This window comes from Oncorhynchus kisutch, linkage group LG5, assembly GCF_002021735.2.
Source record: "Oncorhynchus kisutch isolate 150728-3 linkage group LG5, Okis_V2, whole genome shotgun sequence".
NCBI classification, from domain to species: Eukaryota; Metazoa; Chordata; class Actinopteri; order Salmoniformes; family Salmonidae; genus Oncorhynchus; species Oncorhynchus kisutch.
In genome coordinates this window covers 44222503-44248164 of record NC_034178.2, presented here as the reverse complement: position 1 = coordinate 44248164, position 25662 = coordinate 44222503, and the positions used below count along the sequence as shown (strand labels likewise).

The following is a 25662-nucleotide window of genomic DNA, read 5'->3' as shown; positions in this document are numbered from 1 at the left end:
CCTTTCCACACTACGCCATCCCACTTTCCCCGGGTCCAATATACCCCACCCTCAGTCCCCCTCTCCCATGCAGTCCACTCTCCCCTCACCGAATCCACCCCGAATCGCTCACAACAATGTCAAATAAGTTAAAAAAGAAAATGAAAAGAAAATGAATAAAAGATATAACAAAAGCAACCAAAACAAGTGTGTGAGACAAGATGAAGAGAAGGAAAATACTCTGTTGGGATATATATATTTTTAGTTCTATACATCCCGTGCATGTGTATCATTTTCCTTTAACATTGTATGAACTGACTGGGAATGCCCATGTCCTCTGTCCACCTCTGTCTGTCTGTTCCCGGGGTCTATTGTAAAAGGAATAGGGATGGTTTTGAAATGGGGAAAAGGTAAACCACAAACACCATCCCCCTCTCCCTCCCTCCCATCCTTCTGTGCAGGTGAGAAAGGAGAGAGTGGGGTGTGATGAGGCATTTGTTTGGGTCTCCATTGGGGATTTCCATGGTGATCACCGGCAGGTGTGCATCTCCACCATCTTGCGGCACTGTTTGCACTTGACGTAGCAGCACCAGTGGAATTTACAGCTGCACCTGTCCACCACCTCCACCTCCTCTGTCTGGAAGCCCCGGCCGCAGCACATCAGCTCACAGCCATCGATGGCCTTCGACGTCCGGTTACACTGCCGCCCCGCCGTACCCAGCATGCCTGGCGTGCGCGGGTCGTGGTCACAGAAGTCGGGGCTGGGCTCCAGGTAGACCAGGTCTTCGTCTGTGTGAGGTTTGAACTGGGAGTTCCGTGGCACTAGGACCTTGGTGGTGCCCACCTTGCGCTGCTCCACCTCTGTGGCGCCGTCAAATTTCTCCTTGATGGCGTTGCCCACCTTGCGGAATGGGGGCATGGCCTTCCAGCAGGTCTTCACCTCACAGGAACCTGACACGCCATGACACTTACACTCCACACGCATGTGGCTCAGAATGGCCTGCAGGGAGACGGAAATAATGCATGTTTTTATCTCCTGTTCTTTGCTGTTGACTTTGCTATGACAGAGTTGTTGGTTGTGATATATCATACCTTCCTCCCAGCCTCATTGTTGTGTAGGTTCATGAGTGCTCTGCTGGGGGACTGTCCTTTACTCCTCTCCCTCACATCAACAAAGGATTGAGAGAAGGCCACTCCATAAGCAATGTTATCACTACAGCCTGACCACTGGAACCCTGGGAGGGAGGATGAGAGAGAGAGAGAGAGAGAGAGACAGAGAGAGAGAGAGAGAGTTAGCAGTCAAACAGTGTGTGTGTGTGTGTGTGTATGTGTGTGTGTACCTTCTGGACTGACTCCGTGGACGTTGTGGTCGCAGCCACATTTCTCCAGCTCTCCGCTGCTGCAGGCCCGGGTCACAGCGAACGCCACACTGGCTGCTGAGATGGCATAAACAAAGGCTGCCTCCCGAGTGCCTGTCAAGAACACACACACAGGCCAGCGTTAAACACACACCTACAACTGAAATGCCAATGTTTTTATCCTGAGAAGTTCATAAGTATATTTATTGTAAGATAAGTTACTGATACTGAGGCCGTACCCTGTGTGACGACCTTGCCAAAGACGGGCATGGTTTCCAGTGTGGAGCAGTTCCATCGGCGGTTCCGGAACTGAAACTGGCACTCGTCTATGGCTAGCTGAGCCCCGTGCCGCACAGCATCCATCACCTCCACACTGCGCTTACAGATCTGCACCTGGTTAGAATAACGATCATTATTACAGATCTGTATCTGGTTAGAATAATGATCATAACATTACAGATCTGTATCTGGTTAGAATAATGATCATAACATTATAAATCTGTATCTGGTTAGAATAACGATCATTATTACAGATCTGTATCTGGTTAGAATAATGATCATAACATTACAGATCTGTATCTGGTTAGAATAATGATCATAACATTACAAATCTGTATCTGGTTAGAATAACGATCATTATTACAGATCTGTATCTGGTTAGAAAAATGATAATAACATTACAGATCTGTATCTGGTTAGAATAATGATCATAACATTACAGATCTGTATCTGGTTAGAATAATGATCATAACATTACAGATCTGTATCTGGTTAGAATAATGATCATAACATTACAGATCCGCACCTGGTTAGAATAATGATCATACCATTACAGATCTGTATCTGGTTAGAATAATGATCATAACATTACAGATCCGCACCTGGTTAGAATAATGATCATACCATTACAGATCTGTATCTGGTTAGAATAATGATCATAACATTACAGATCTGTATCTGGTTAGAATAATGATCATAACATTACATATCTGTATTTGGTTATAATAATGATCATAACATTACAGATCTGCACCTGGTTAGAACAATGATCATAACATTACAGATCTGTATCTGGTTAGAATAATGATCATAGATTACAGATCTGCACCTGGTTCAAATTCAATTACTATGGCTTGTATCTTGAATTTAAAGACTTGGACATACACTACTGTTCAAAAGTTTGGGGTCACTTTTTGTCAATTAAACGTCAACGTCAACAGTCGTTGACGTCAACAGTGAAGAGGTGACTCAGGTATACTGGCCTTCTAGGCAGAGTTCCTCTGTCCAGTGTCTGTGTTCTTTTGCCCATTTTAATCTTTTCATTTTATTGGCCAGTCTGAGATATGGCTTTTTCTTTTGCAACTCTGCCTAGAAGGCCATCATCCCGGAGTCGCCTCTTCACTGTTGACGTTGAGACTGGTGTTTTGCGGGTACTATTTAATGAAGCTGCCATTTGAGTACTTGTGAGGTGTCTGTTTCTTAAACTAGACACTCTAATGTACTTGTCCTCTTGCTCAGTTTTGCACCGGGGCCTCCCACTCCTCTTTCTATTCTGGTTAGGGCCAGTTTGCGCTGTTCTATGAAGGGAGTAGTACACAGCATTGTACGAGATCTTCAGTTTCTTGGCAATTTCTCGCATGGAATAGCCTTCATTTCTCAGAACAAGAATAGACTGGTCTTTGTTTCTGGACATTTTGAGCCTGTAATCGAACCCATAAATGCTGAGGATCCAGATACTCAACTAGTCTAAAGAAGGCCAGTTTTATGGCTTCTTTAATCAGAACAACAGTTTTCAGCTGTTATAACATAATTGCAAAAGGGATTTCTAATTATCAATTAGTCTTTTAAAATGATAAACTTAGATTAGCTTTTCTTTAAAAAACAAGGACATTTCTAAGTGAATCCAAACTTTTTAACGGTAGTGTAACTTTTATAACATATGTACCATCCTGTCATACCCTGCCAACCTTGAAACCTGAAAATATTGCCACTGTTTGACATGGTAGATGTGTACCTGTTTATGGATGAGTCCTCGCAGACGTTCACAAGTCTCCTCATCATTGATACTGCCCACCGACGACAGTTTAGCCAGGTACCTGACAGAGACACAAAGAAGGGGGAGGGTAATATTAAATATGCAACTAGACTAATAACAACACAATGACCCCTCCAATAACAATGATGAGACGAAAGTGACAGACACAGATGCCTCAGTATGAGCTCGGTGCAGATTTAGTTCTACATCATGTTGAGAAGAGGGAAATAGTTGTATCATCTAAACCACCTAGAGGGCACACAGGTCACTCCTCACCCCTTCAGTCCCATATCTCTTTGGCTAAAAGCACCTTACAGAAATAGACCCATCTCATACGCTCATCACAGACATACTCTTCACCAGAACTTTTGACAGAGGGGCTGTCTGGGCCTTGTCTGTGGCCCTCCCTCACCTCTCTCTCCTTCCATCTCTCCCTTCCTCTCTCTATCTGTCCCTCACCTCACTCCCCCCCCCTCTCTCTCCCTCTGTCAGTCTCCCTGTACTTCTCTCTCTCCGATGTTGACAGGGTATCATTAGGTAAGGTTGATTGGGGTCTCTCCCAGGGCTGATAGTCCACACACCTCCTTCTAGCCTTCTGCCCTCACCACCTTTCCTCTATAGCCCAGATAATCTCTCTCTCTCTCTCTCTCTCTCTCTCTCTCTCTCTCTCTCTCTCTCTCTCTCTCTCTCTCTCTCTCTCTCTCTCTCTCTCTCTCTCTCTCTCTCTCTCTCTCTCTCTCTCTCTCTCTCTCTCTCTCTCTCTCTCTCTCTCTCTCTCTCTCTCTCTCTCTCTCTCTCTCTCTCTCTCTCTCTCTCTCTCTCTCTCTCTCTCTCTCTCTCTCTCTCTCTCTCTCTCTCTCTCTCTCTCTCTCTCTCTCTCTCTCTCTCTCTCTCTCTCTCTCTCTCTCTCTCTCTCTCACTCACACAGTCACCTCCTCTTCTCCATGCAGATAACACCCTCTCTCCCAACACACACACACACTCTCTCCATCTCCTTCTCTCTCATGGTCATCTCCTCTCCACTCAATAGTCAGATAACCTCGACCATGACCACTCGACCACATCCTCCCTCCGACAGTCTTGTCTATACAGCAGGGGACCTCACTATCAGAGCACTGCTGCTGTCCTCCCTCAGCCTGTCTGAATGCTTGTCTGGCAACAACAATCAATCACTTTTTATGAATGAAATGGTACAGGCTCAGTTCATAACCAACTGTCTTCACCAACAGATAAAATGGTAAATACTGAACATATACTGTATTATCCGAACATATACTGTATAATCTGAATATATACTGTATAATCTGAACATATACTATATAATCTAAACGTATACTGTATAATCTGAACAGATACTGTATAATCTAAACGTATACCGTATTATCTGAACATATACTGTATATTCTAAACGTATACTGTATCATCTAAACGTATACTGTATTATCTAAACATATACTGTATAATCTAAATGTATACTGTATAATCTAAACGCATACTGTATTATCTGAACAGATACTGTATAATCTGAACATGTACTATATAATCTAAACGTATACTCTATTATCTGAACAGATACTGTATAATCTGAACATATACTGTATAATCTGAACAGATACTGTATTAACTTGTTTCTTTTTAATGTTTTTTCATGCACCTCAGAATCATGGATGCATTATTCTCTTCATTTTAAAGTTGATAGATTTGCAGTTAAATAATTATCCTTCCTCAATTTGTACATACGCATCTTCCCCTCAATAAAATACATTGAAGCTCAAATACAGCTATACAAGAAAAAGACCTACGACCGTGAGCTGTGTGTTCTGTCTGTTTGGGTACACAGTCTCCACACATCCAGCTATGATAGTGTGATGAAGTCACCTTGAGACCTCTGAACACTGGAGAACCACTGTCTGTCTGCACTGCAGCTGGTGAGGCTCAGCATCTCTCCTATCACATAAACCTGTCCCCCTCAGCATTCAGTACCCCCACACACGCACACGCACACACATGCGCACACGGACGCACACACTAACACACACACAGAGATGAAAGTACTCATAAAGCACCAGTTGCTGTTGCTGGCATGCCACTGGCCCAGCCCTGACCCTGGAAACATTTAATAAACATTGGATAAAGCACATGGGAAGGACAGATAAGCTCTCCGCAGGTGTAGTTCTGTCTATGTGTTTGTGAAACCCTACTGCATGGGAAAAGACTAGCCCAGACATTTGGGGAGTGTGTGCATGTGTGTTAGTGTATGTTGGTGTGTGTTAGTGTGTGTGTTTGTGTGTTCAGTGCTTCCATCTTTATCTCTTTATTTGGCTGTGTACCCTCTGTTTCCACTCTTTCCCCCTGCTCTCATTCTTCTTCCTTTCTCTCCCACTCACACCATCTCTCTCACTCCCTCTCTCTCTGGGAGGTATAGTCAGACGGTTCGTGGTCGCATTCCACCTGGAGTGTGGTTTGTTCGCCGGCTACTGTGTGTTTGTGTTGCATTACACATCGCAGCCCTGACAACACTGCTGGCTCCAACAAGCTTAGCCCAGCGCAACTTAGCACGCAACCACTCCACTACAGCTTTACTGCAGAAACAGAAACAGACAATGTAGAGCTGCAGTGGTAACTGAGAGAGAGAGAGAGAGAGAAAGGGTATCTGGGCTGTAGAGGAAGGGTGGTGAGGGTGGAGTGGAGACTGAGAGAAAGGAGGAGAGATAGATAGGTGAGAGAAACTTCCCCTGGCTAAACAAGTGTGTTGCACTAAAGATGCCATGCTGTACACCATATCTGTGGTAGATAGGTCTGTATCTGAGCTCTGGCTATATCAACTACCCCTTCCTCTGAGGACAGATCAACCCCCAGATGAATCTCTACTAACACAGAGGATGTCACAGAGACCAGCCCTCACACACACTAACACAGAGCATGTCACAGAGACCAGCCCTCACACACTCTTCCAGACACCTCTATCTGTCTCTGTCTCTCCCAGGGTATTTATATCAGTTGATTAAACTAGCACTGCTTACCTTTCCTCTGCTGAGTACACAGGAGAGGTAAACAGGTGGAGGTATATATAGGTTTAGGAAGCTCCTCACAGCAAACAATACACAGTAATAGATACTGTTTATCTGTGTTCACTGCAATATTCAGCTGTAGTTTTATCCTATAGTAAGTTATCATTGCTTCACTGTGCATGAAATGTAAGTAAAAATGTTGTTGTTTTTTGACCACACAGCTAGTGGAGGACAAAGTTTAGCCAGCCAACAGGACAACCACAGACATTCTGGAAGCATGATTGGGAAAGTAAGTGGAAAGGTTTGTGGCAAGGCACACGCGCAGATACTCAAACACACACAAATAGCAGTGAGGGGTCTGTAGAGATTACCCGTTCTAAATTGCAATCTTTGGATTCCTGCATACTGTGGTATGCCCCAGCACATTGACGAACCCCTCACCTAGATATGGGCACATAAAATATAGCAAATCGTTGTACCTACGGTACTGCACCGCGGCTGACACTGGCTGGCTACCAACCTCTCTCTCTGTGTGTGCGTGTGTGTGTTTCTCATGGGGTTGGGTTAAAAGCAAAATATGCATTTCCAAGAAAACTAACCATTCATGATTATTCTTAGAGAAACTCCAGGCCCATGTATATACCAGCAGCATGGATGACTCTGTACCACCACTTTCTGAGCTAGTATGATATGATGACCTGGGATAACCTCTGCTGGACTGGAGTCAGATCAGCATTCACACTTGCAGAACCCAGTCTGGCCTGCAGAGGGCAGCCTGATCTCAGTCTCCTCTCAGGAGTCTCCCCTGAGGCACAGAGGCAGCACAGCCCAAGGCCCAGACAATCAACAGCCAGACAGAAAAAGTTTATCCTTCAGGTTTCAACCAAGAAGCTTAGGCTGCTCTGAGACGTAGACAACATAACATAATTTCTTGGCAGCCATGTTAGTGCCTTCCAGGCAATGTTCTTAAAGGACTGACTCTGACAAAAACAAACTCACGGTCTGCACCCGACAGCAAATGTGTTTCATCAGAAAACTATGTTAACATTTTACGGAAAGTGGCAAGGATACATTTGATAAGCAATTATTTTGAGCCTGATTGTCAGTAGAGAAAATGGGTGCATCTCAATAATGTAGCGGTTTTCTCTCCTCATCTTCATTCTTCAGTTTGCAGTGAAATTAAAGAACTGGTTCTGGTTGGCTTCTTTCATGACGGCTTAACTTTTCTTATGTTATCAGACTATTGTGACTATTGAGATATACTCCATTGGAGTCTCTGGGGATCTGTGCAGCTGTTGTGGCTACAGTATATTACAGTACTGTACAAATTAAATATAAAGCAAGGACATATTTCAATAGTAATTGAAATGACCATCATAACAATCTCAGCAATATGATGCAGATGAGGAGGAAAAGGAGGAGGAGGAGGAGATAGGAGTGTGACACTGTTTACTGTTTTCTTTTTTGCAGTTATATATTCATTTGGAAGGGGGATTGCCCATTCTTGCTTTGAGATTGACTATTTGTCTTGAACTGTTCTTGGATTGGATTTTGACTTCCTTATTAACATTGGACATTGAGACTTTGGTTAGGATTATATATGAACTTCATTTTGGGACTATCATTGAAAGAAGGTGAATTGTTTATTTTGATTTAAATCTGATGGGTTACAATTTACTCATCTTTGCTCACGTCATATCAATGTGTCTGCTATGCTTTGGTTGCTCTCATATTGACACAGTATTTATTTGAACTTTCAGATGGTATCTTAGTTTGTGATCCAAGCTGATTGTTGCAGGAGGATGCATAAAGAAGAGCTGGCTGCTGCAGGAGGAGGGCATAAAGAAGTGCTGGTTGTTGCAGGAGGAAGGTATAAAGAAGTGCTGGTTGTTGCAGGAGGAGGGCATAAAGAAGTGCTGGTTGTTGCAGGAGGAGGGCATAAAGAAGTGCTGGTTGTTGCAGGGGGAGGCTATAAAGAAGAGCTGGTTGTTGCAGAAGGAGGGTATAAAGAAGAGCTGGTTGTTGTTGCAGGAGGAGGGTATAAAGAAGAGCTGGTTGTTGCAGGAGGAGGGTATAAAGAAGAGCTGGTTGTTGCAGAAGGAGGGTATAAAGAAGAGCTGGTTGTTGCAGGGGGAAGGTATAAAGAAGAGCTGGTTCTTCTTTAGGAGGGTATAAAGAATATGGAAAAGGAAGAGGAAGAGGGAGACAAGGTGGATGAGGAGATTATTAGAGGGAGGAAAGTAGAAGGAGGAGGGATGGAAAAGAGGAAGGAATTGAGGGAGAGGAGATAGTTGGATAGATGCAGAGGAGATTGGCTGAGCTGAGGAGAGGAGATAGTTGGATAGATGCAGAGGAGATGGGCTGAGCTGAGGAGAGGAGATAGTTGGATAGATGCAGAGGAGATGGGCTGAGCTGAGGAGAGGAGATAGTTGGATAGATGCAGAGGAGATGGGCTGAGCTGAGGAGAGGAGATATGGAAGAGGAAACAGGAGAGGTGAGAGGAGGTGGGGGAATGAGGAGTGAAACAGAGGAGGAGAGAGAGGAAAGAGGAAGTTCTTCCAGTCAGAACATAAACTGTCTCAGCCTAGTAGTCGGGTCAAACCAACAAACAACAGCAACACTCACTCAGACTGACCCTACAAGTGAACTATAGCCTTAACACATGAACCCCGGCCTTCATTCTCAGCTGCTGACAGTCTTACTTAAGCTAAACCCAGAACCCATTATGACTCCTGTTAAGCAGGGAAATTGTGTACAGTGGGGAACGGAATTATTGACACCCTTGATAAAGATGAGCAAAAATGACTGAATGACTGTATAAAATAAATAATTCAAATGGTATATTATATATAAAAAAATTGGGGAATTATAGTATTTTCTACTACTACAATTGCTCAGAGAATTATATTTTGTTTAAACACGAATACTTTTTTTTTCATCAAATTATTGACGTTTCTTTCCAGTACCTTTTAATACCTAATCCTGTCATGATAACGACACTGAGCCATTTCTAAAATGTTTTACGAATTGGGGAACACATTGGGAGGGATCTTAGACCATTCCTCCATACAGAATCCTTGATATATTTAATGGGTTTCAAGTCTGAGACGGTCATTGCAAAATGTTGATTTTGTGGCCAGTGAACCATTTCTTTGTGGATTTTGACATGTGTTTGGGTTATTGTCTTGTGGCCAAGTTTCAGTGTCCTGGCACAGGCATGTACTGACCAGAGGACAAGTGTCTTTACTAACATTTTCAACCTCTCCCTGACCCAGTCTGAATTACCTGCACGTTTCAAGCAAACCAGCATAGTCCCTGTGTCCAAGAACACCAAGGCAACCTGTCTAAATGGTTACCGCCCAGTAGCACTTATATCTCTAGCAATGAAGTGCTTTTGAAAGACTGGTAATGGCTGACATCAACACCATCATCACAGAAACCCTGGATCAACCCAAATTTGCATACCGCCCCAACAGATCCACAGATGATGCAATCTCTATTGCACTCCATACTACCCTTTCCCACCTGGACAAAAGGAACACCTACGTGAGGATGCTGTTCATTGACTACTGCTCAGCATTCAACACCATAGCGCCCTCCAAGCTCACCACTAAGCTAAGAACCCTGGGACTGAACACCTCCCTCAGCAACTGGATCCTGGACTTGAAGGGCCCCTCAGGGGTGCATGCTCAGTCGTGCATGCTCAGTCATGCATGCTCAGTCGTGCATGCTCAGTCGTGCGTGCTCAGTCGTGCGTGCTCAGTCGTGCGTGCTCAGTCGTGCGTGCTCAGTCGTGTATGCTCAGTCGTGCATGCTCAGTCGTGCGTGTCCGCACACGACTCCAACGCCATCATCAAGTTTGCCAACAACACGATGGTGGTAGGCCTGAACACCAACGATGATGAAACAGCCTATAGGGAGAAGGTCAGAGACCTGGCAGTGTGGTGCCAGGACGACAACCTTACCGTCAACGTCAACAAAACGAAGGAGCTGATCGTGGACTACAGGAAACGGAGGGCCGAACATTCATGGTCCAAACACACCAAGACAGTCGAGAAGAGGGCACGAGCACGTCTCTTCCCCCTCAGGGGGCTGAAAAGATTTGGCATGGGCCCTCAGATCCTCAAAAGGTTCTACAGCTGCACCATTGAGAGCATCTTGACTGGCTGCATCACTGTTTGGTACGGCAACTGCTCGTCACCCGACCGCAAGGTGCTACATAGGGTAGTCCGTACGGCCCAGTACATCAATGAGGTGGAACTCCATGCTATCCAGGACCTCTATACCAGGAGGTGTCAGAGGAAGCGCTAAAAACTGTCAAGGACTCCAGCCACTCAAGTCATAGACTGTTCTCTCTGCTACCTCAACTACCTTGTAACCCTGCATAAAGCCTCGTTATTGGTATTTTATTGGTTTACTATTTCCTTTTTCATTCAGCAAATATTTTTCTTACATTTTAAAGTAGCAATACAGTGCCTTTGGAAAGCATTCAGACCACTTGACTTTTTCCACATGCTATTACGTTACAGCCTTATTCAAAAATGTATTAAAATGAAAGGGTAAACCGTTTTTTATTTACATAAGTATTCAGACCCTTTGCGTTGAAACTCAATATTGAGCTCAGGTGCATCCTGTTTCCATTGCTCTTCCTTGAGGTTTTTCTACAACTTGATTGGAGTCCTCCTGTGCTAAATTCAATTGATTGGTCATGATTTGGAAATGCACACACGTGTCTATACAAAGTTCCACAGTTGACAGTGCATGTCAGAGCAAAAACCAAGCCATGAGCAAAAACCAAGCCATTTCTGCAGCATTGAAAGTCCCCAATAACACTGTGGCCTCCATTATTCTTAAATGGAAGAAGTTTGCAACCACCAAGGCTCTTCCTAGAGCTGGCTGCCCGGCCAAACTGAGCAATCGGGGGAGAAGGGCCTTGACCAAGAACCCAATAGTCACTCTGACCGAGCTTAAGAGTTCCTCTGTGGAGATGGGAGCAACTTCCAGAAGGACAACCATCTCTGCAGCACTCCAACAATCAGGCCCTTATGGTAGAGTGGCCAGATGGAAGCCACTCCTCAGTAAAAGGCACATGACAGCCTGCTTGGAGTTTGCCAAAAGGCACCTAAAGACTCTCAGACCATGAGAAACAAGATTCTCTGGTCTAATGAAACCAAGATTGAAATCTTTGGCCTGAATGTGAAGCGTCACGTCTGGAGGAAACCTGACACCATCCCTACGGTGAAGCATGGTGGTGGCAGCATCATGCTGTGGGAATGTTTTTCAGCGACAGGGGCAGGGAGACTACCGATCGAACATCTCTAGAGAGACCTGAAAATAGCTGTGCAGCAACGCTCCCCATCGAACCTGACAGAGCATGAGTGGATCTGCAGAGAAGAATGGGAGAAACTCCCCAAATACAGGTGTGCCAAGCTTGTAACGTCATACCCAAGACTCAATGCTTTAATCGCTTTAATCGCAAAGGTGCTTCAACAAAGCACTGAGTTAAGGTTGTGAATACTTAAGTAAATCTGATATTTCAGTTTTTTATTTGTAATAAATTAGCAAAAATGTCCCAAAAACTATTTTTGCTTTGTCATTATGGTGTATTGTGTGTAGATTGATGATGATTTCTGGGGGATTTTTGATCAACTTTAGAATAATGCTATAACATAAGAAAATGTGGAAATTGTCAAGGAGTCTGAACACTTTCCAAAGGCACTGTATGTAACTTTTTGAGCGACACGACCAAATACTGTGAAATGTGAGTTATAGGTCTATTATTTTATTTGAAAGTCTAAGAAGCATTAGATCTGTTCTATCTGCGCTATTTCTATGCTTCCCGTTTTTAAGTTTTGTTAGATGGTACAGTGATTGTCTACACTATACTAGCTTATTTTGTCAAATAAACTGAATTTAGGCAAATTACTAGAGTTTTAACAACCGGGAAATGGTGGAGTGACTTCTGCATAGCGCAACTTTAACACTTTATTGTTGGGAATGGGTTCGTACGTAAGCATTCCCCGGTAAAATCTACACCTGTTGCATTCGGCACATTTGATCAAAACATTTAGATTTAGATGTATTTGATTTGATTGTGGCTAAATGTCCTGGTACTGGGTAAAGTTCATGATGTCGTTGACCTTAACAAGGGCCCCAGGACCAGAGGAAGCAAAATAGCGCCAACAACATCACATATCCACCACCACATTTTACAGTAGGTATGGGGTTATTTTCTGCTCATGCATTTCAATGCTAAACCCACCACTGGTGTGCGTGGCCAAAGAGCTTTATTTTCATGTCATCCACACATGTAAACGCCTGGAGTTTTCTGCACGCCATACGCACTTCGATTGGAACTGGTGCTTTGGTCAGATGACATTAAAATAGAGCTCTTTGGCCTTGCACACCAGTGGTGGGTTTGGCATACACATGAGAATGCATGAGCAGAAAATAACCTCATACCTACCGTAAAATATGGTGGTGGATCTTTGGGAATCATCCCAATGTGTTCTCCAATTCATAAAATATTTTAGAAAAAGGCTCAGTGCCTGTTAGCCTCGCAAGGTGGAGCATTCAATATAGCTCAGTATTTTGAATTATTTATTTCATTCATTAGTCATTTTTGCTCATCTTTATCAAGGGTGTCAATCATTTTGGACCCCACTGTACATGCACAGAGACACTGGATTGGATCTAAAGGAAATGCTTTTGCAATATGACAGAGGGTGCCTGTACACCATTTAAATACATGCATAATGTGATGCCAGAACATGAGTTTAGTCTGTCCAGATATAACTTACTGGTCCGTTTGCAAAAACAAGCCCATCCTGTTTCAAACATCATCTGAAATATGGTCAACATACAGTGCATTCAGACAGTATTCATACCCCTTGACTTATTCCACATTTTGTTGTGTTACAGCCTGAAAGCAAAATGGATTAAATATGTATTTTTTCTCACCCATCCACAAACAATACCCCATAATGATGAAGTGAAAACATGTTTTAGAAATGTTTGCAAATTTATTGCAAATTAAATTCAGAAATATCTCATTTCCAAAAGTATTCACACCTCTGAGTCAATACTTTGTAGATGCACCTTTGGCAGCGATTACAGCTGTGAGTCTTTCTGCGCAAGTTTCTAAGAGTTTTCCACACCTGGAGTGCACAACATTTGCCCATTATTATTTTCAAAACTCTTCAAGCTCTGTCAAATTGGTTGTTGAACATTGCTAGACATCCATTTTCGGGGCTTGACAAAGATTTTCAAGTAGATTTAAGTCAAAACTGTAACTTGGCCACTCAGGAACATTCACTGTCTTCTTGGTTACCAACTCCAGTGTATATTTGGCCTTTGGCCAGGTTTTCCTCTATAATTTTTGACTATACTTAGCTCCATTCCGTTTCTTTTTAACCTGAAAAAATCCACAGTCCTTAATGATGACAAGCACACCCATAACATGATGTAGCCACCACAGTGCTTGAAAATATGGAGAGTGGTAGTCAGCAATTTGTTGTAATGGATTTGTCCCAAGCATAACACTTTGTATTCAGGACAAAAAGTGAATTGCTATGCCACATTTTTTGCAGTATTACTTTAGTGCCTGGTTGCAAACAGGATGCATGTTTTGGAATATTTTGTATTATGTACAGGCTTCCTTCTTTTCACTCTGTCAATTAGGTTAGTATTGTGGAGTTACTGCAATGTTGTTGTTGATCCATCCTCAGTTTTCACCTATCACAGCTATTAAACTCTGAGTTAAGAAGGAAGCCTGTATTTTTGTAGTGACTGGGTGTATTGATACACCATCCAAAGTGTAATTAATAACTTCCCCATACTCAAAGAGATATTCAATGTCTGCTTTTCATTTTGTTTTACCCATCTATCAAAAGGTGCCCTTTTTTTGCGAAGGATTGGAAAACATCCCTGGTCTTTGTGGTTGAATATGTGTTTGAAATTCACTGCTCGACTGCGGGACATTACAGACAACTGTATGTGTGGGGCACAGAGATGAGGTAGTGAAGTTATTTATAATAAGGGTTACATGGAGAAAATCTGACCTCTCTGAAATGAAAATGGATGGCCCTCCCTTCAGCAAAATACATTTGACCTAAATTCTCCCTGAATGCTTAAAAAAGTGACCCTTCCCTATACCTAAAATAATAGACCAGAGCCTTAGATATGCAGTTTTAGAAATAGTTATTTGTCCTGTAAGCATTACATGTCAACACGGGCATTTTGATAGTGCACAGGGCTGTGGGCCAGAAGGCTGTGGGTTCGCAGACCACCATGGACAAGAGTAGGCTTGGCAAGATCGCTTTTATAGTAAAATCATTGCATGAATCTAGTATCATATTTGCAGGTCAGAGAAAAAATTGCCAGAATATTTTTTTAATACCACACAAATGACCAAAATTACAGACTAAGAATGGACAGAGAGATAGGCCTGTGTTCATATTATCATATTTTTCCAATGGCAAGTCAGTGTGTCTTGTTTGCAATGAAACTGTCCCAAATAATTTAATTTGAGATGCCATTAGGAATCTGAGCATGGTATTTTCAAAAGTTAGGCCTACCTTTCCACTCCAGACAGAGAAGGCTTACTTTTCCACTCCAGACAGAGTAGGCTTACCTTTCCACTCCAGACAGAGTAGGCTTACCCTTCCACTCCAGACAGAGTAGGCTTACCTTTCCACTCCAGACAGAGTAGGCTTACCTTTCCACTCCAGACAGAGTAGGCCTACCTTTCCACTCCAGACAGAGTAGGCTTACCTTTCCACTCCAGACAGAGTAGGCTTACCTTTCCACTCCAGACAGAGTAGGCCTACCTTTCCACTCCAGAGTAGGCCTACCTTTCCACTCCAGACAGAGTAGGCATACCTTTCCACTCCAGACAGAGTAGGCATACCTTTCCACTCCAGACAGAGTAGGCCTACCTTTCCACTCCAGAGTAGGCCTACCTTTCCACACCAGATAGAGTAGTAGGCCACTCCATAGTAGGCCTACCTTTCCACTCAAGACAGAGTAGGCCTACCTTTCCACTCCAGAGTGGTCACGGACCAAATCGCTGTTTTGGCCTAGACCACTTTATATAATCGGATCCGTTTTATTTTCATCAAAATCTTAGGCTAATATGGGGTAGGTCTGTGTTTCTTTTGCCATTTTCCTTAATTAAAGGTAGGCCTATGGTATACCCTCTCATACCCCCTCAATTTGATTCTTGGTTTTAAAGGAAAACTCCACCCATAAACTATCTTTTGGTGTTTGTTTCATTAGTCCATTGTTGACATAGTCCCAAAATGTTTTGCATGTTATCAATCAAGTTTTCAAGATATGTAACTTTCCAAAAACAGAAATTTGGCCCATATGATGCATTTTACATCATATGATGTTGTGTTTTGCATCATAAAATACGGGCCAGATTTCCTGAAAACTTAAATGCTGACATGTAGACTATTTAAATAATGCATGGTGGGTGGAGGAATCTATGGACATAGCATCCTATAGCCTAATTCCCTCTGTCAAACAGGTAAGCCTACCTCTGACTTCTTAAATAGGAAGAAACCTTTGATTATCCTCCTGAAATGCCACTGTAGCTCTACACAGCACAGCCATTGGTTAAGCAGCACACAATAACGGTTTTGATCAGTAAGAGCAGAGCAGGCCGAGGCTCCTGCTTGGAATATAAATTGCAGTGTGTAATGTAATCTAGTTTTATTTACACCATCCTAGCAGCTATCTTAGAAATATAACTTCTCTCTGTGCTTCTCTGAGCATGCACTTCGTAGCCTATCACCTATATATCTGTGATGCATGATATCACCTTTAGGCTCTGGATAAAACAGTTTGAGACCACACTAAGTAGACTATAGGCGCAATTAATATTGAGCACCCAGCGGAGTATCAGAGATGAGGAATGGCATCAGGCACACATCGATATATAGCCTAATAAGTAACGAATACTAAAACAATGAGAAATATTGAAATTTAATCAATTACAAATTACACGACCCTCCCTTGGACTACATAAAAAAATACTAAACCCTCCCCTTGATTGAAATTGAAAAAGCTCCTCCAGGTAACGATTCTGTACATTTTTATCCGTCCCTAATTACTGCATTATTTGACGTTTGTCCAAATTGGATTTTATCTTTGACAGAATCGTCGATTTATGATTTAGGAGTCATTTGTTCTATTCTATTCTTCTCCCTGGCAGGAACAGAACTCTATTCTAGTGCAGCATTGGATGCATGGTGAGATCCATGATCCTCTTACTGAAACCATACAGAGCGAGCAGGAGGGAGGCGACAGTCTATTGTTTAAGTCCTGATCTAAATTTGTGACGAATAACGCTCAAAATAGCTCTCATGCCTTTAACCACACACACCACGTTCCAAGCTAGCCCCTTATTGCAAAACTCTATGATGCAGACAAGCACACACACACACACACACACACACACACACACACACACACACACACACACACACACACACACACACACACACACACACACACACACACACACACACACACACACACACACACACACACATGCACAGAAAGAGAGACAAAGAAAGAAAGCATGCTAAAGAGGGTAAGAATGACCCTAATTGCTAATGAGGGCTGCGGTTTGGTGGTCTAATGTGCAGCCAGGTCACCCATGATACAAGTCCGTATTCGACAATAATCCATGTCTGAGCACGTTGTGAGATGACATGGAAACTGGCCACTAGGGGCAACAGTGAGTGCTGTTACCTTCAAGTAGGTTTCGGTTCTGCTAGGGCATTGTGGATGGAAATGGCCGAGGGGCGTAAGCATCTGCCTCTGATTCCAAAGGTTACAAGTCCAAATCCAGTGATAGTTTTAAGCTTATCCCAAACCTTAACGCTTACCTTAACCTGTCGGGGGTCAATGCCTAACCATAACATTTTGGAGTTAATGCCTAAACTAATGCCTAAACTTTAAAAAAACAGAAATTTGGAAGAACTTCAGAATTTGATGTTTGAGAAACATAGATCAACGTCTAATTCTGACATGAGAATGTGAGAGCTAGTTTCTAATGTATGCGCATTATGCCTGTGCTTGTGTGTGTGTGTGTGTGTGTGTGTGTGTGTGTGTGTGTGTGTGTGTGTGTGTGTGTGTGTGTGTGTGTGTGTGCGTGCGTGCGTGCGTGTTAGAGATGGGGTCATGGTGTTAGGGTGAAATGTGCTCTAATGGAGACAGCAGCAGAGCAGGCACCAGATAACACAAAAATACACTCACAAACTCAATACACTCACAAACACGCATATTGACACAAACACAGAGAGAGAGAGAGGGGGGGGGAGAAGAGGCAATACAAGCCACCTCCCACCTGGTGCGTTAATCCTCTGGCATCAACAGGTCAAGATCACTTTGTGTGTGTGTATGTGTTTCATCAGACATCCACCTTCTGCCATTTCCCTTTCTATTCTTTCCTCTCCTCATCTCGCTCACAAATTTTCTCCTCTCTCTCTCTCACTCTCCTTCTTCTCCTCTCTCCTCCCTCCTTTGTTTTTTAGTTGTGCAGTTGTGCTTTTCCTCTGGTATCTATGTTGGCCTGTGTTAGCCGTAGTGTATTAGTGTGAGCAGGAGGGGGACTGGGGACAGGAGCTGACAGGAGAACATGAATGTGACAACCTGACTACAGCTTCATCACCACTTCGTCACTGCTGGTATTTGTGTTTGCAGTGTGTGTGTGGTGTGTGTATGTGTGTGTTTGCAGTGTGTGTGTGTTTGCAGTGCAAGGCGCCACAGTGTAGCGCAACGCCAAGGTCCCTGCTTTCTCTGGTTACTCATCAGCTGCCATCTCTTTATCGCCTGCCTGACACACTGACCATGCCTATAGTCTATTTAATACACACACACCACTGCTGCTCCAAGCCTTGAAACCCTCGGCAGACATGCTAGAGCATCCTGAACAGTTTTATCATTTGATAGAGTGAATATTGGTGGTGCAAAGTAAAATATATATTGTTTTTATCATAACAGACTAAGTTCAATATTTATTTGTATTTGAATGTATAAGTGCGTATCAATATATCAGCTTTAACAGACAACTGTATATTCTCATTTGTTTTTATGACAGCACATAATTTCAAATACAAATACAAATACAATACAAATTAGCAGGTTCATGGTCCACATGGTTCAATAATCACTGACATTTTCAGACAAGATAGAACGGCCAAAAGGGGTGGTGTTGCAATCTACTGCAGAGATAACCTGCAGAGTTCTGTCCTACTATCCAGGTCTGTACCAAAACAATTTCAAATTCTGCTTTTAAAAATCCACCTCTCTAAAAACAAGTCTCTCACCGTTGCCGCCTGCTATAGACCACCCTCTGCCCCCAGCTGTGCTCTGGACACCATATGTGAACTGATTACCCCCATCTATCTTCAGAGCTCGTGCTGCTAGGCGACCTAAACTGGAACATGCTTAACACCCCAGCCATCCTACAATGTAAGCTTGATCACCATCTTAAATAAGTATCTTAAATAAGCATGTCCCATTCAAGAAATTTAGAACCAGGAACAGATATAGCCCTTGGTTCTCTCCAGGTCTAACTGTCCTTAACCAACACAAAAACATCCTATGGCGTTCTGCATTAGCATCGAACAGCCCCCGTGATATGCAACTTTTCAGGGAAGCTAGAAACCTATATACACAGGCAGTTAGAAAAGCCAAGGCTATCTTTTTCAAGCAGAAATTTGCTTCCTGCAACACAAACTCTAAAAATTTCTGGGACACTGTAAAGTCCATTGAGAATAAGATCACCTTCTCCCAGCTGTCCACTGCACTGAAGATAGGAAATACTGTCACCACCGATAAACCCACTATAATTGAGAATTTCAATAAGCATTTTTCTATGGCTGGCCATGCTTTCCATCTGGCTACCCCTACCCCGGTCAACAGCACTGCACCCCCCACAGCAACTCGCACAAGCCTTCCCCATTTCTCCTTCTCCCAAATCCAGTCAGCTGATGTTCTGAAAGAGCTGCAAAATCTGGACCCCTACAAATCAGCCGGGCTAGACAATCTGGACCCTTTCTTTCTAAAAATGATCTGCCGAAATGGTTGCCACCCCTATATCTAGCCTGTTCAACCTCTCTTTCGTGTCTTCTGAGATTACCAAAGATTGGAAAGCAGCTAGGTCATCCCCCTCTTCAAAGGGGGGGGACACTCTTGACCCAAACTGCTACAGACCTATATCTATCCTACCCTGCCTTTCTAAGGTCTTCGAAAGCCAAGTCAACAAACAGATTACCGACCATTTCGAATCCCACCATACCTTCTCCGCTATGCAATCTGGTTTCAGAGCTGGTCATGGGTGCACCTCAGCCATGCGCAAGGTCCTAACCAATATCTTAATCGCCATTGATAAGAAACATTACTGTGCAGCCGTATTCATTGACCTGGTCAAGATTTTCGACTCTGTCAATCACCACATCCTCATCGGCAGACTCGATAGCCTTGGTTTCTCAAATGATTGCCTCGTCTGGTTCACCAACTACTTCTCTGATAGAGTTCAGTGTGTCAAATCGGAGGGCCTGTTGTCCGGGCCTCTCGCAGTCTCTATGGGGGTGCCACAGGGTTCAATTCTTGGACTGACTCTCTTCTCTGTATACATCAATGATGTCGCTCTTGCTGCTGGCGAGTCTCTGATCCACCTCTACGCAGACAACACCATTCTGTATACTTCTGGCCCTTCTTTGGACACTGTGTTAACAACCCTCCAGGCAAGCTTCAATGTCATAGAACTCTCCTTCCGTGGCCTCCAATTGCTCTTAAATACAAGTAAAACTAAATGCATGTTATTCAACCGATCGCTGCCTGCACCTGCCCAACATCACTACTCTGGACAGTTCTGACTTAGAATATGTGGACAACTACCAATACCTACGTGTCTGGTTAGACTGTAAACTCTCCTTCCAGACTCACATCAAACATCTCCAATCCAAAGTTAAATCTAGAATTGTCTTCCTATTTCACAACAAAGCATCCTTTACTCATGCTGCCAAACATACCCTTGTAAAACTGACCATCCTACCGATCCTCGACTTTGGCGATGTCATTTACAAAATAACCTCCAATACCCTACTCAATAAATTGGATGCAGTCTATCACAGTGCCATCAGTTTTGTCACCAAAGCCCCATATACTACCCACCACTGCGACCTGTACGCTCTCGTTGGCTGGCCCTCGCTTCATACTCATCGCCAAACCCACTGGCTCCAGGTCATCTACAAGATCCTGCTAGGTAAAGTCCCCCCTTATCTCAGCTCGCTGGTCACCATAGCAGCACCCACCTGTAGCACGCGCTCCAGCAGGTATATCTCTCTGGGCACCCCCAAAAACAATTCTTCCTTTGGCCGCCTCTCCTTCCAGTTCTCTGCTGCCAATGACTGGAACTAACTACAAAAATCTCTGAAACTGGAAACACTTATCTCCCTCACTAGCTTTAAGCACCAGCTGTCAGAGCAGCTCACAGATTACTGCACCTGTACATAGCCCATCTATAATTTAGCCCAAACAACTACCTCTCCTCCTACTGTATTTATTTATTTTGCTCCTTTGCACCCCATTATTTCCATCTCTACCTTGCATATTCTTCCACTGCAAATCTACCATTCCAGTGTTTTACTTGCTATATTGTATTTACTTCGCCACCATGGCCTTTTTTTTTGCCTTTACCTCCCTTATCTCACCTCATTTGCTCACATTGTATATAGACTTATTTTTCTACTGTATTATAGACTGTATGTTTGTTTTAGTCCATGTGTAACTCTGTGTCGTTGTATGTGTTGAACTGCTTTGCTTTATCTTGGCCAGGTCGCAATTGTAAATGAGAACTTGTTCTCAACTTGCCTACCTGGTTAAATAAAGGTAAAATATATCATGTTTTTTTTTAAACATTGGTCCTCAAAGGCTAATGGGCTTTACTCAGTTAATGTGTAGCTAGGCCTATTCCTTAAAAGTATGGTATCCTGTCAAGCAATTGTCTATGAAAACACTGTATGGGGGTTAAAAAAACAATCATAAACTGGTGGTTCAAGCTCTGAATGCTGATTGGCTGACAGCCGTGGTATATCAGACCCTATACCACAGGTATTTCAAAACATGTATTTTTAGTGCTCTCATTAGGTTGGTAACCAGTTTATAATAGCAATAAGGCACCTCCGGGGTTTGTGGTATATGGCCAGTATACCACGGCTAAGGGCTGTATCCTCGCATTGCGTTGTGCATAAGAACAGCCTTTAGCCGTTGAATATAGGCCATATACCACAGATCCTCCTGCCTTACTGCTTAATTATTAAACGGGCTTGACGTTTCAAATTCAATAAGCAATCTAAAACAAATAGGCGAGGATTATGATATTCTCCACGGGGCCAATTCACGGGGGTTTATGTTGAGTAAATAAATTAAACTGAAGCAACAAACATGTAGGCCAAACCCCTGCATCCCCTTTGACAAACGCCACAATTGTGTCAATTAGGCTATATGATGACGCACCTATCCCCCACCCCCCCTTCAAGCCGCAAGCAGGTGCATCAGGGAAATCGCTCGCGCCATAGGACAGGAGAAAGAGAACGAGACGAGGGCGAAAAGGAGGCGTTGACCGACAAAAATAATGAACAGTAGTAGTCTACTGCAGGCCCGTCAGCCCCGATTCTAGAGAGACATTAGGAGTATGACTCAGCGCTCAGTAGCCGATGAGTGGTTTAGAGAGGGAGATTGAAATTCACACGGGATATTAGGCAATAAGAAAATGAGTTAGGGTACAAACAAATAGTTCACTCAACAGTGTTCCCGTCGAACTGGGAATTGCATCATCGCTTATCCAGAATTATATCGCTCATTTTAAACATTAATGAAATTTGGCAGGCGTATTATAGCCTAAACAAATGGTATACTAAATTGTAATTAGACCCCCATTTTTTTCATGGTGCTATGTTGTTTTAAAGAACCAAAAAGGAAAAGGCATGCAATAAGGGTATAGGCTACCTATTCAAAAATAGTGTTCATTAGATGTTCAATAGAATGACAATGTTAGAATAGCCTATATTGCAAATAACTGGCTGACACATGTCAGCATAGCTAAACACAGAAACACTTTGATATACCTGGAAATCATGATGACATCAGACCATTAGGCATTTTGCCGTAGCACTACACAGCTGATTCCAAAAATAAACTAATCATCGAGTTTTGATCATTTGAATCAGCTGTGTAGTGTTAGGGCAAAAATCAAAACGTGCACCCCTTGGGGTCCCGAGGACCGAGTTTGGTAAACGCTGCATTAGACCATTCTATGATCTATCGCCTGTAATTGACTACAGGCCTTTTCGATTTCAGCAAAGAATAAGACGAGTATGTAAAAGATCATTCAAATCACCATGAGAAAAATGCTCTGCGTTAGCAGACACAATTTGGAGATAAATAGGCCTATGTGGTGAGCCATAACAAGTTGAACATGTTTCAGAAAAAAAACCTAAATTAAACTGGAGGTTTACTACAAAATTTGGTAACATAATCTAAATCGACCATTTTATCGAAAACATCTGTTTTTCGTTAAATAATGGCTAAATACGATGTTCTTATTCAACGAACCTGCATACCAGACATTGATACGAATATAACTTCTTGGAAAATAATGATTCCAGCATTATGCTCAGTTGCTCAATATAATATATACGATCATATTCGATTCATTCATTAGATGTGACTAGTTTTGTGTGAATACAGATCCATAAAATTATATTCCTATCATATTGATGCCAAAATTAGACTATTACCTTCGAATTGAAAAACTCTAATAAAATATATAGATTAAAGAACATATACTTTCAAAACCTACTTGACCTATCAAATATTTGCAATATAGGCTAGGCCTATAAACGTGCTTTTTAAAAACATTTATCTTCAGTCAATTTTTACATGATCTGACCTACAGAGAATTTTCCTCTGCAGTATTTGTTCTGAGCCCTGTTTCCCCTCTCCTTTACTTGTGCTGTTCCCAGCTGACAGGTCTCCTACACCGGTGCCGGGAGAATGGAGAGGGGGGTTGAGGCTGCTTGGTTCAGGGCTGAGGGGGAGAAGTGCACATGCTCCTGGTCGATCCCGCAGACAGAATAATCATATTTAGCAGACTAGCAGAGAGGGTTTTCACTGCGCGTGGAACATGTCTGCACACGCCCGCGTTCTGCTCTCTCGCCACACCTTGAGTCCAAAAACACGAGCTGCCATCAAACCCTATAGCACAATTAATAATCAACTATCTATGTTTAACATAATAATACAGGTTCAATGCATGTATAATTTGATGACATTGTAATGCACGTGGCTACTAAATGCACTCATCAATGTATTAGCAATTTATCAATGCATAATGCCAGATTGAATGGTGGCTTATGCTATATAAACTCTAATAATCATAATCATTTGATAAGGCTATCCTCATGTCCACAGGAGCCCATTTATGTCAACATATACGATATTATATTCACCAGTTACAAACGATACAAACACTAATCATTGAAAAAAAAATGCTAGTCACACGGTATTTATATCATAAAAAGGACAGTAAAACCCAGAGCTGTTGCTTTAGCTCTCTCTCGCTCTCTCCGTCTCCCTTGAGGTATGCAGACCCACCTAACCACCTCCCACCCCTGAGAGCAAGCACGCACTTGTGACCGAGCAGCCAGGCTCGTGCAACGGGGAGAAATGGGCAATAATGTGCAATGTGCTCATAGTGTAGTTAGTCTGGCCCTAGTCACTTACTCAGTGTAGGCTACCCTGCACATTGCAGGTCCCAGGGGACAACTGAGACTGACAACTAATGGTGTTTTACCTTGACAAATAGCCTATAACGGAATTGGGCCTTGCACACTCAGATGCACTGACACTGGCAGCTTCATCGAGGTAACAGGCAAGGTGAGATATTATTCTTATTTGACTGACAGGTGCAGAAGACCTATTATAAAATTGTTAGCCTATAGCCTAACAGTCGAGTGGATGAGTGGAGTGGTTGGGTTAACAACGACAGGGCATTGAGCTGTGACACTACGGATACACAGAGATCACAGAGACAGGGACAGGCAGAGACAGAGAAAGGGACAGACACAGGGACAGCGTCGTGATAATGACAGGAACAGGGGAAATGTGAGGTTTGGGATGGTTTGAAGAGAGACGGAGGAAGATATTTTGGGAAGAGTGGAGAGAGTAGTGAAAGTGCAGACTGGCCAGGTTTAGGGATGGGATGTGGAGGCGAGGGAGAGGAGGTGGGCAGAGAGTGGAGGGAGGCAGAGAGGGGAAGATGCAGAGAGGTGAGAGAGGAGTTGGAGTCCGTAAACTTCACTTACAGCCAGTTACTGGCGTTGGCCGAGAGCAGCGCGAGGAAGAGCATCAGCAGGGACCGTAAAACATATTCCGCGGTCATCGCGAGTGCTACCAGGAGAGAAAAATCCCAAAGAGAGTTTAAGTAATCCACAGAAAGTATGGCAGGGATCTCTGCCACGCGCTCCCAGGGGGAGGGACGAGAGCTGGCGGCGGTGGTCTAGTGAAGTACCGGAGATACGTGGGACCCCGTTAAATACAGTTAATCCATCATCACACATCCACATAGATCAACCGGAGAGGCGTGAGACTCGCAGCTGTGTCACCAGGTCCGTTCGTCTCCTGCTCTCTCTCCACACAGAGAGAGAGGAAAAGATGGGAGGATAGGGAAAAGAGAGGATGCTAAAAATACACAGAAATTATTTTTTTCTGTGTCACGGCGCCAAACTCGGGAAGGCTGGGACTGAATTGGAACCTTCTTATTTCACGTGTTTACTCTCGTTCCTGTTTTCGCGTTAACACCACCGGGCGCGCAATGAGAGGGGCAGTAAAAACCTTAACGACTTCTTCTCGAGTTGGAGTTGTAATCCCTCAGGTGCTCTCGAGACGCTCCTCGATTGCGGTGTTATTGCTACTGTGGTCCATTCCAACTGATGGGCTTTGGTTCTCTTTACGTTGTCACACACACATTCACGAAACACACTCTTCACACAATCTTTCACAGCCTGCCACTGTGCGTTTGCTCTGTGGATGGCACTGAGAGGGGAGAGAGGGTGAAAGCTGATTTTAGTGGAGGGGCGGCGCGAGGCTGAGGGGAGGTATGGGAGGGAGTTTGGAGATGAAGGCGGGTTCAGTGCGTTATGAAGGTATAGTGTATGTCTCTCTCTCTCTCTCTCTCTCTCTCTCTCTCTCTCTCTCTCTC

General features: G+C 43.4%; 1 protein-coding gene across 2 annotated transcripts; it reads right to left on the bottom strand.

The window, feature by feature from the left end:
- wnt4 (wingless-type MMTV integration site family, member 4) lies at nucleotides 1-25498 on the bottom strand. Of its 2 annotated transcripts, none has more exons than XM_020482203.2 (6): nucleotides 24767-25498; nucleotides 3352-3433; nucleotides 1577-1730; nucleotides 1320-1451; nucleotides 1072-1214; nucleotides 1-979 (listed from the first exon to the last, which is right to left on the bottom strand). In XM_020482203.2, exons 1-6 carry the CDS (start codon nucleotides 24841-24843, stop codon nucleotides 509-511), a joined length of 1059 nt encoding a protein of 352 aa, XP_020337792.2. In that variant the 5' UTR covers nucleotides 24844-25498; the 3' UTR covers nucleotides 1-508. The 2 variants fall into 2 exon arrangements, with proteins under 2 accessions (XP_020337792.2, XP_031680990.1); XM_031825130.1 differs by lacking the exon at nucleotides 24767-25498 and adding an exon at nucleotides 22529-22569.
- Nucleotides 25499-25662: the final 164 nt, after the last annotated feature.

Coding starts and splice junctions, on each gene's coding strand:
- wnt4 (XM_020482203.2), bottom strand. CDS start 24,843: ATGACCGCGGAATATGTTTTACGGTCCCTGCTGATGCTCTTCCTCGCG. Junction 3,434..24,766: donor GCCAACGCCAGTAACTGGCT/GTAAGTGAAGTT, acceptor TGTCTCTGTCAG/GTACCTGGCTAAACTGTCGT. Junction 980..1,071: donor ACAATGAGGCTGGGAGGAAG/GTATGATATATC, acceptor GTCTCCCTGCAG/GCCATTCTGAGCCACATGCG.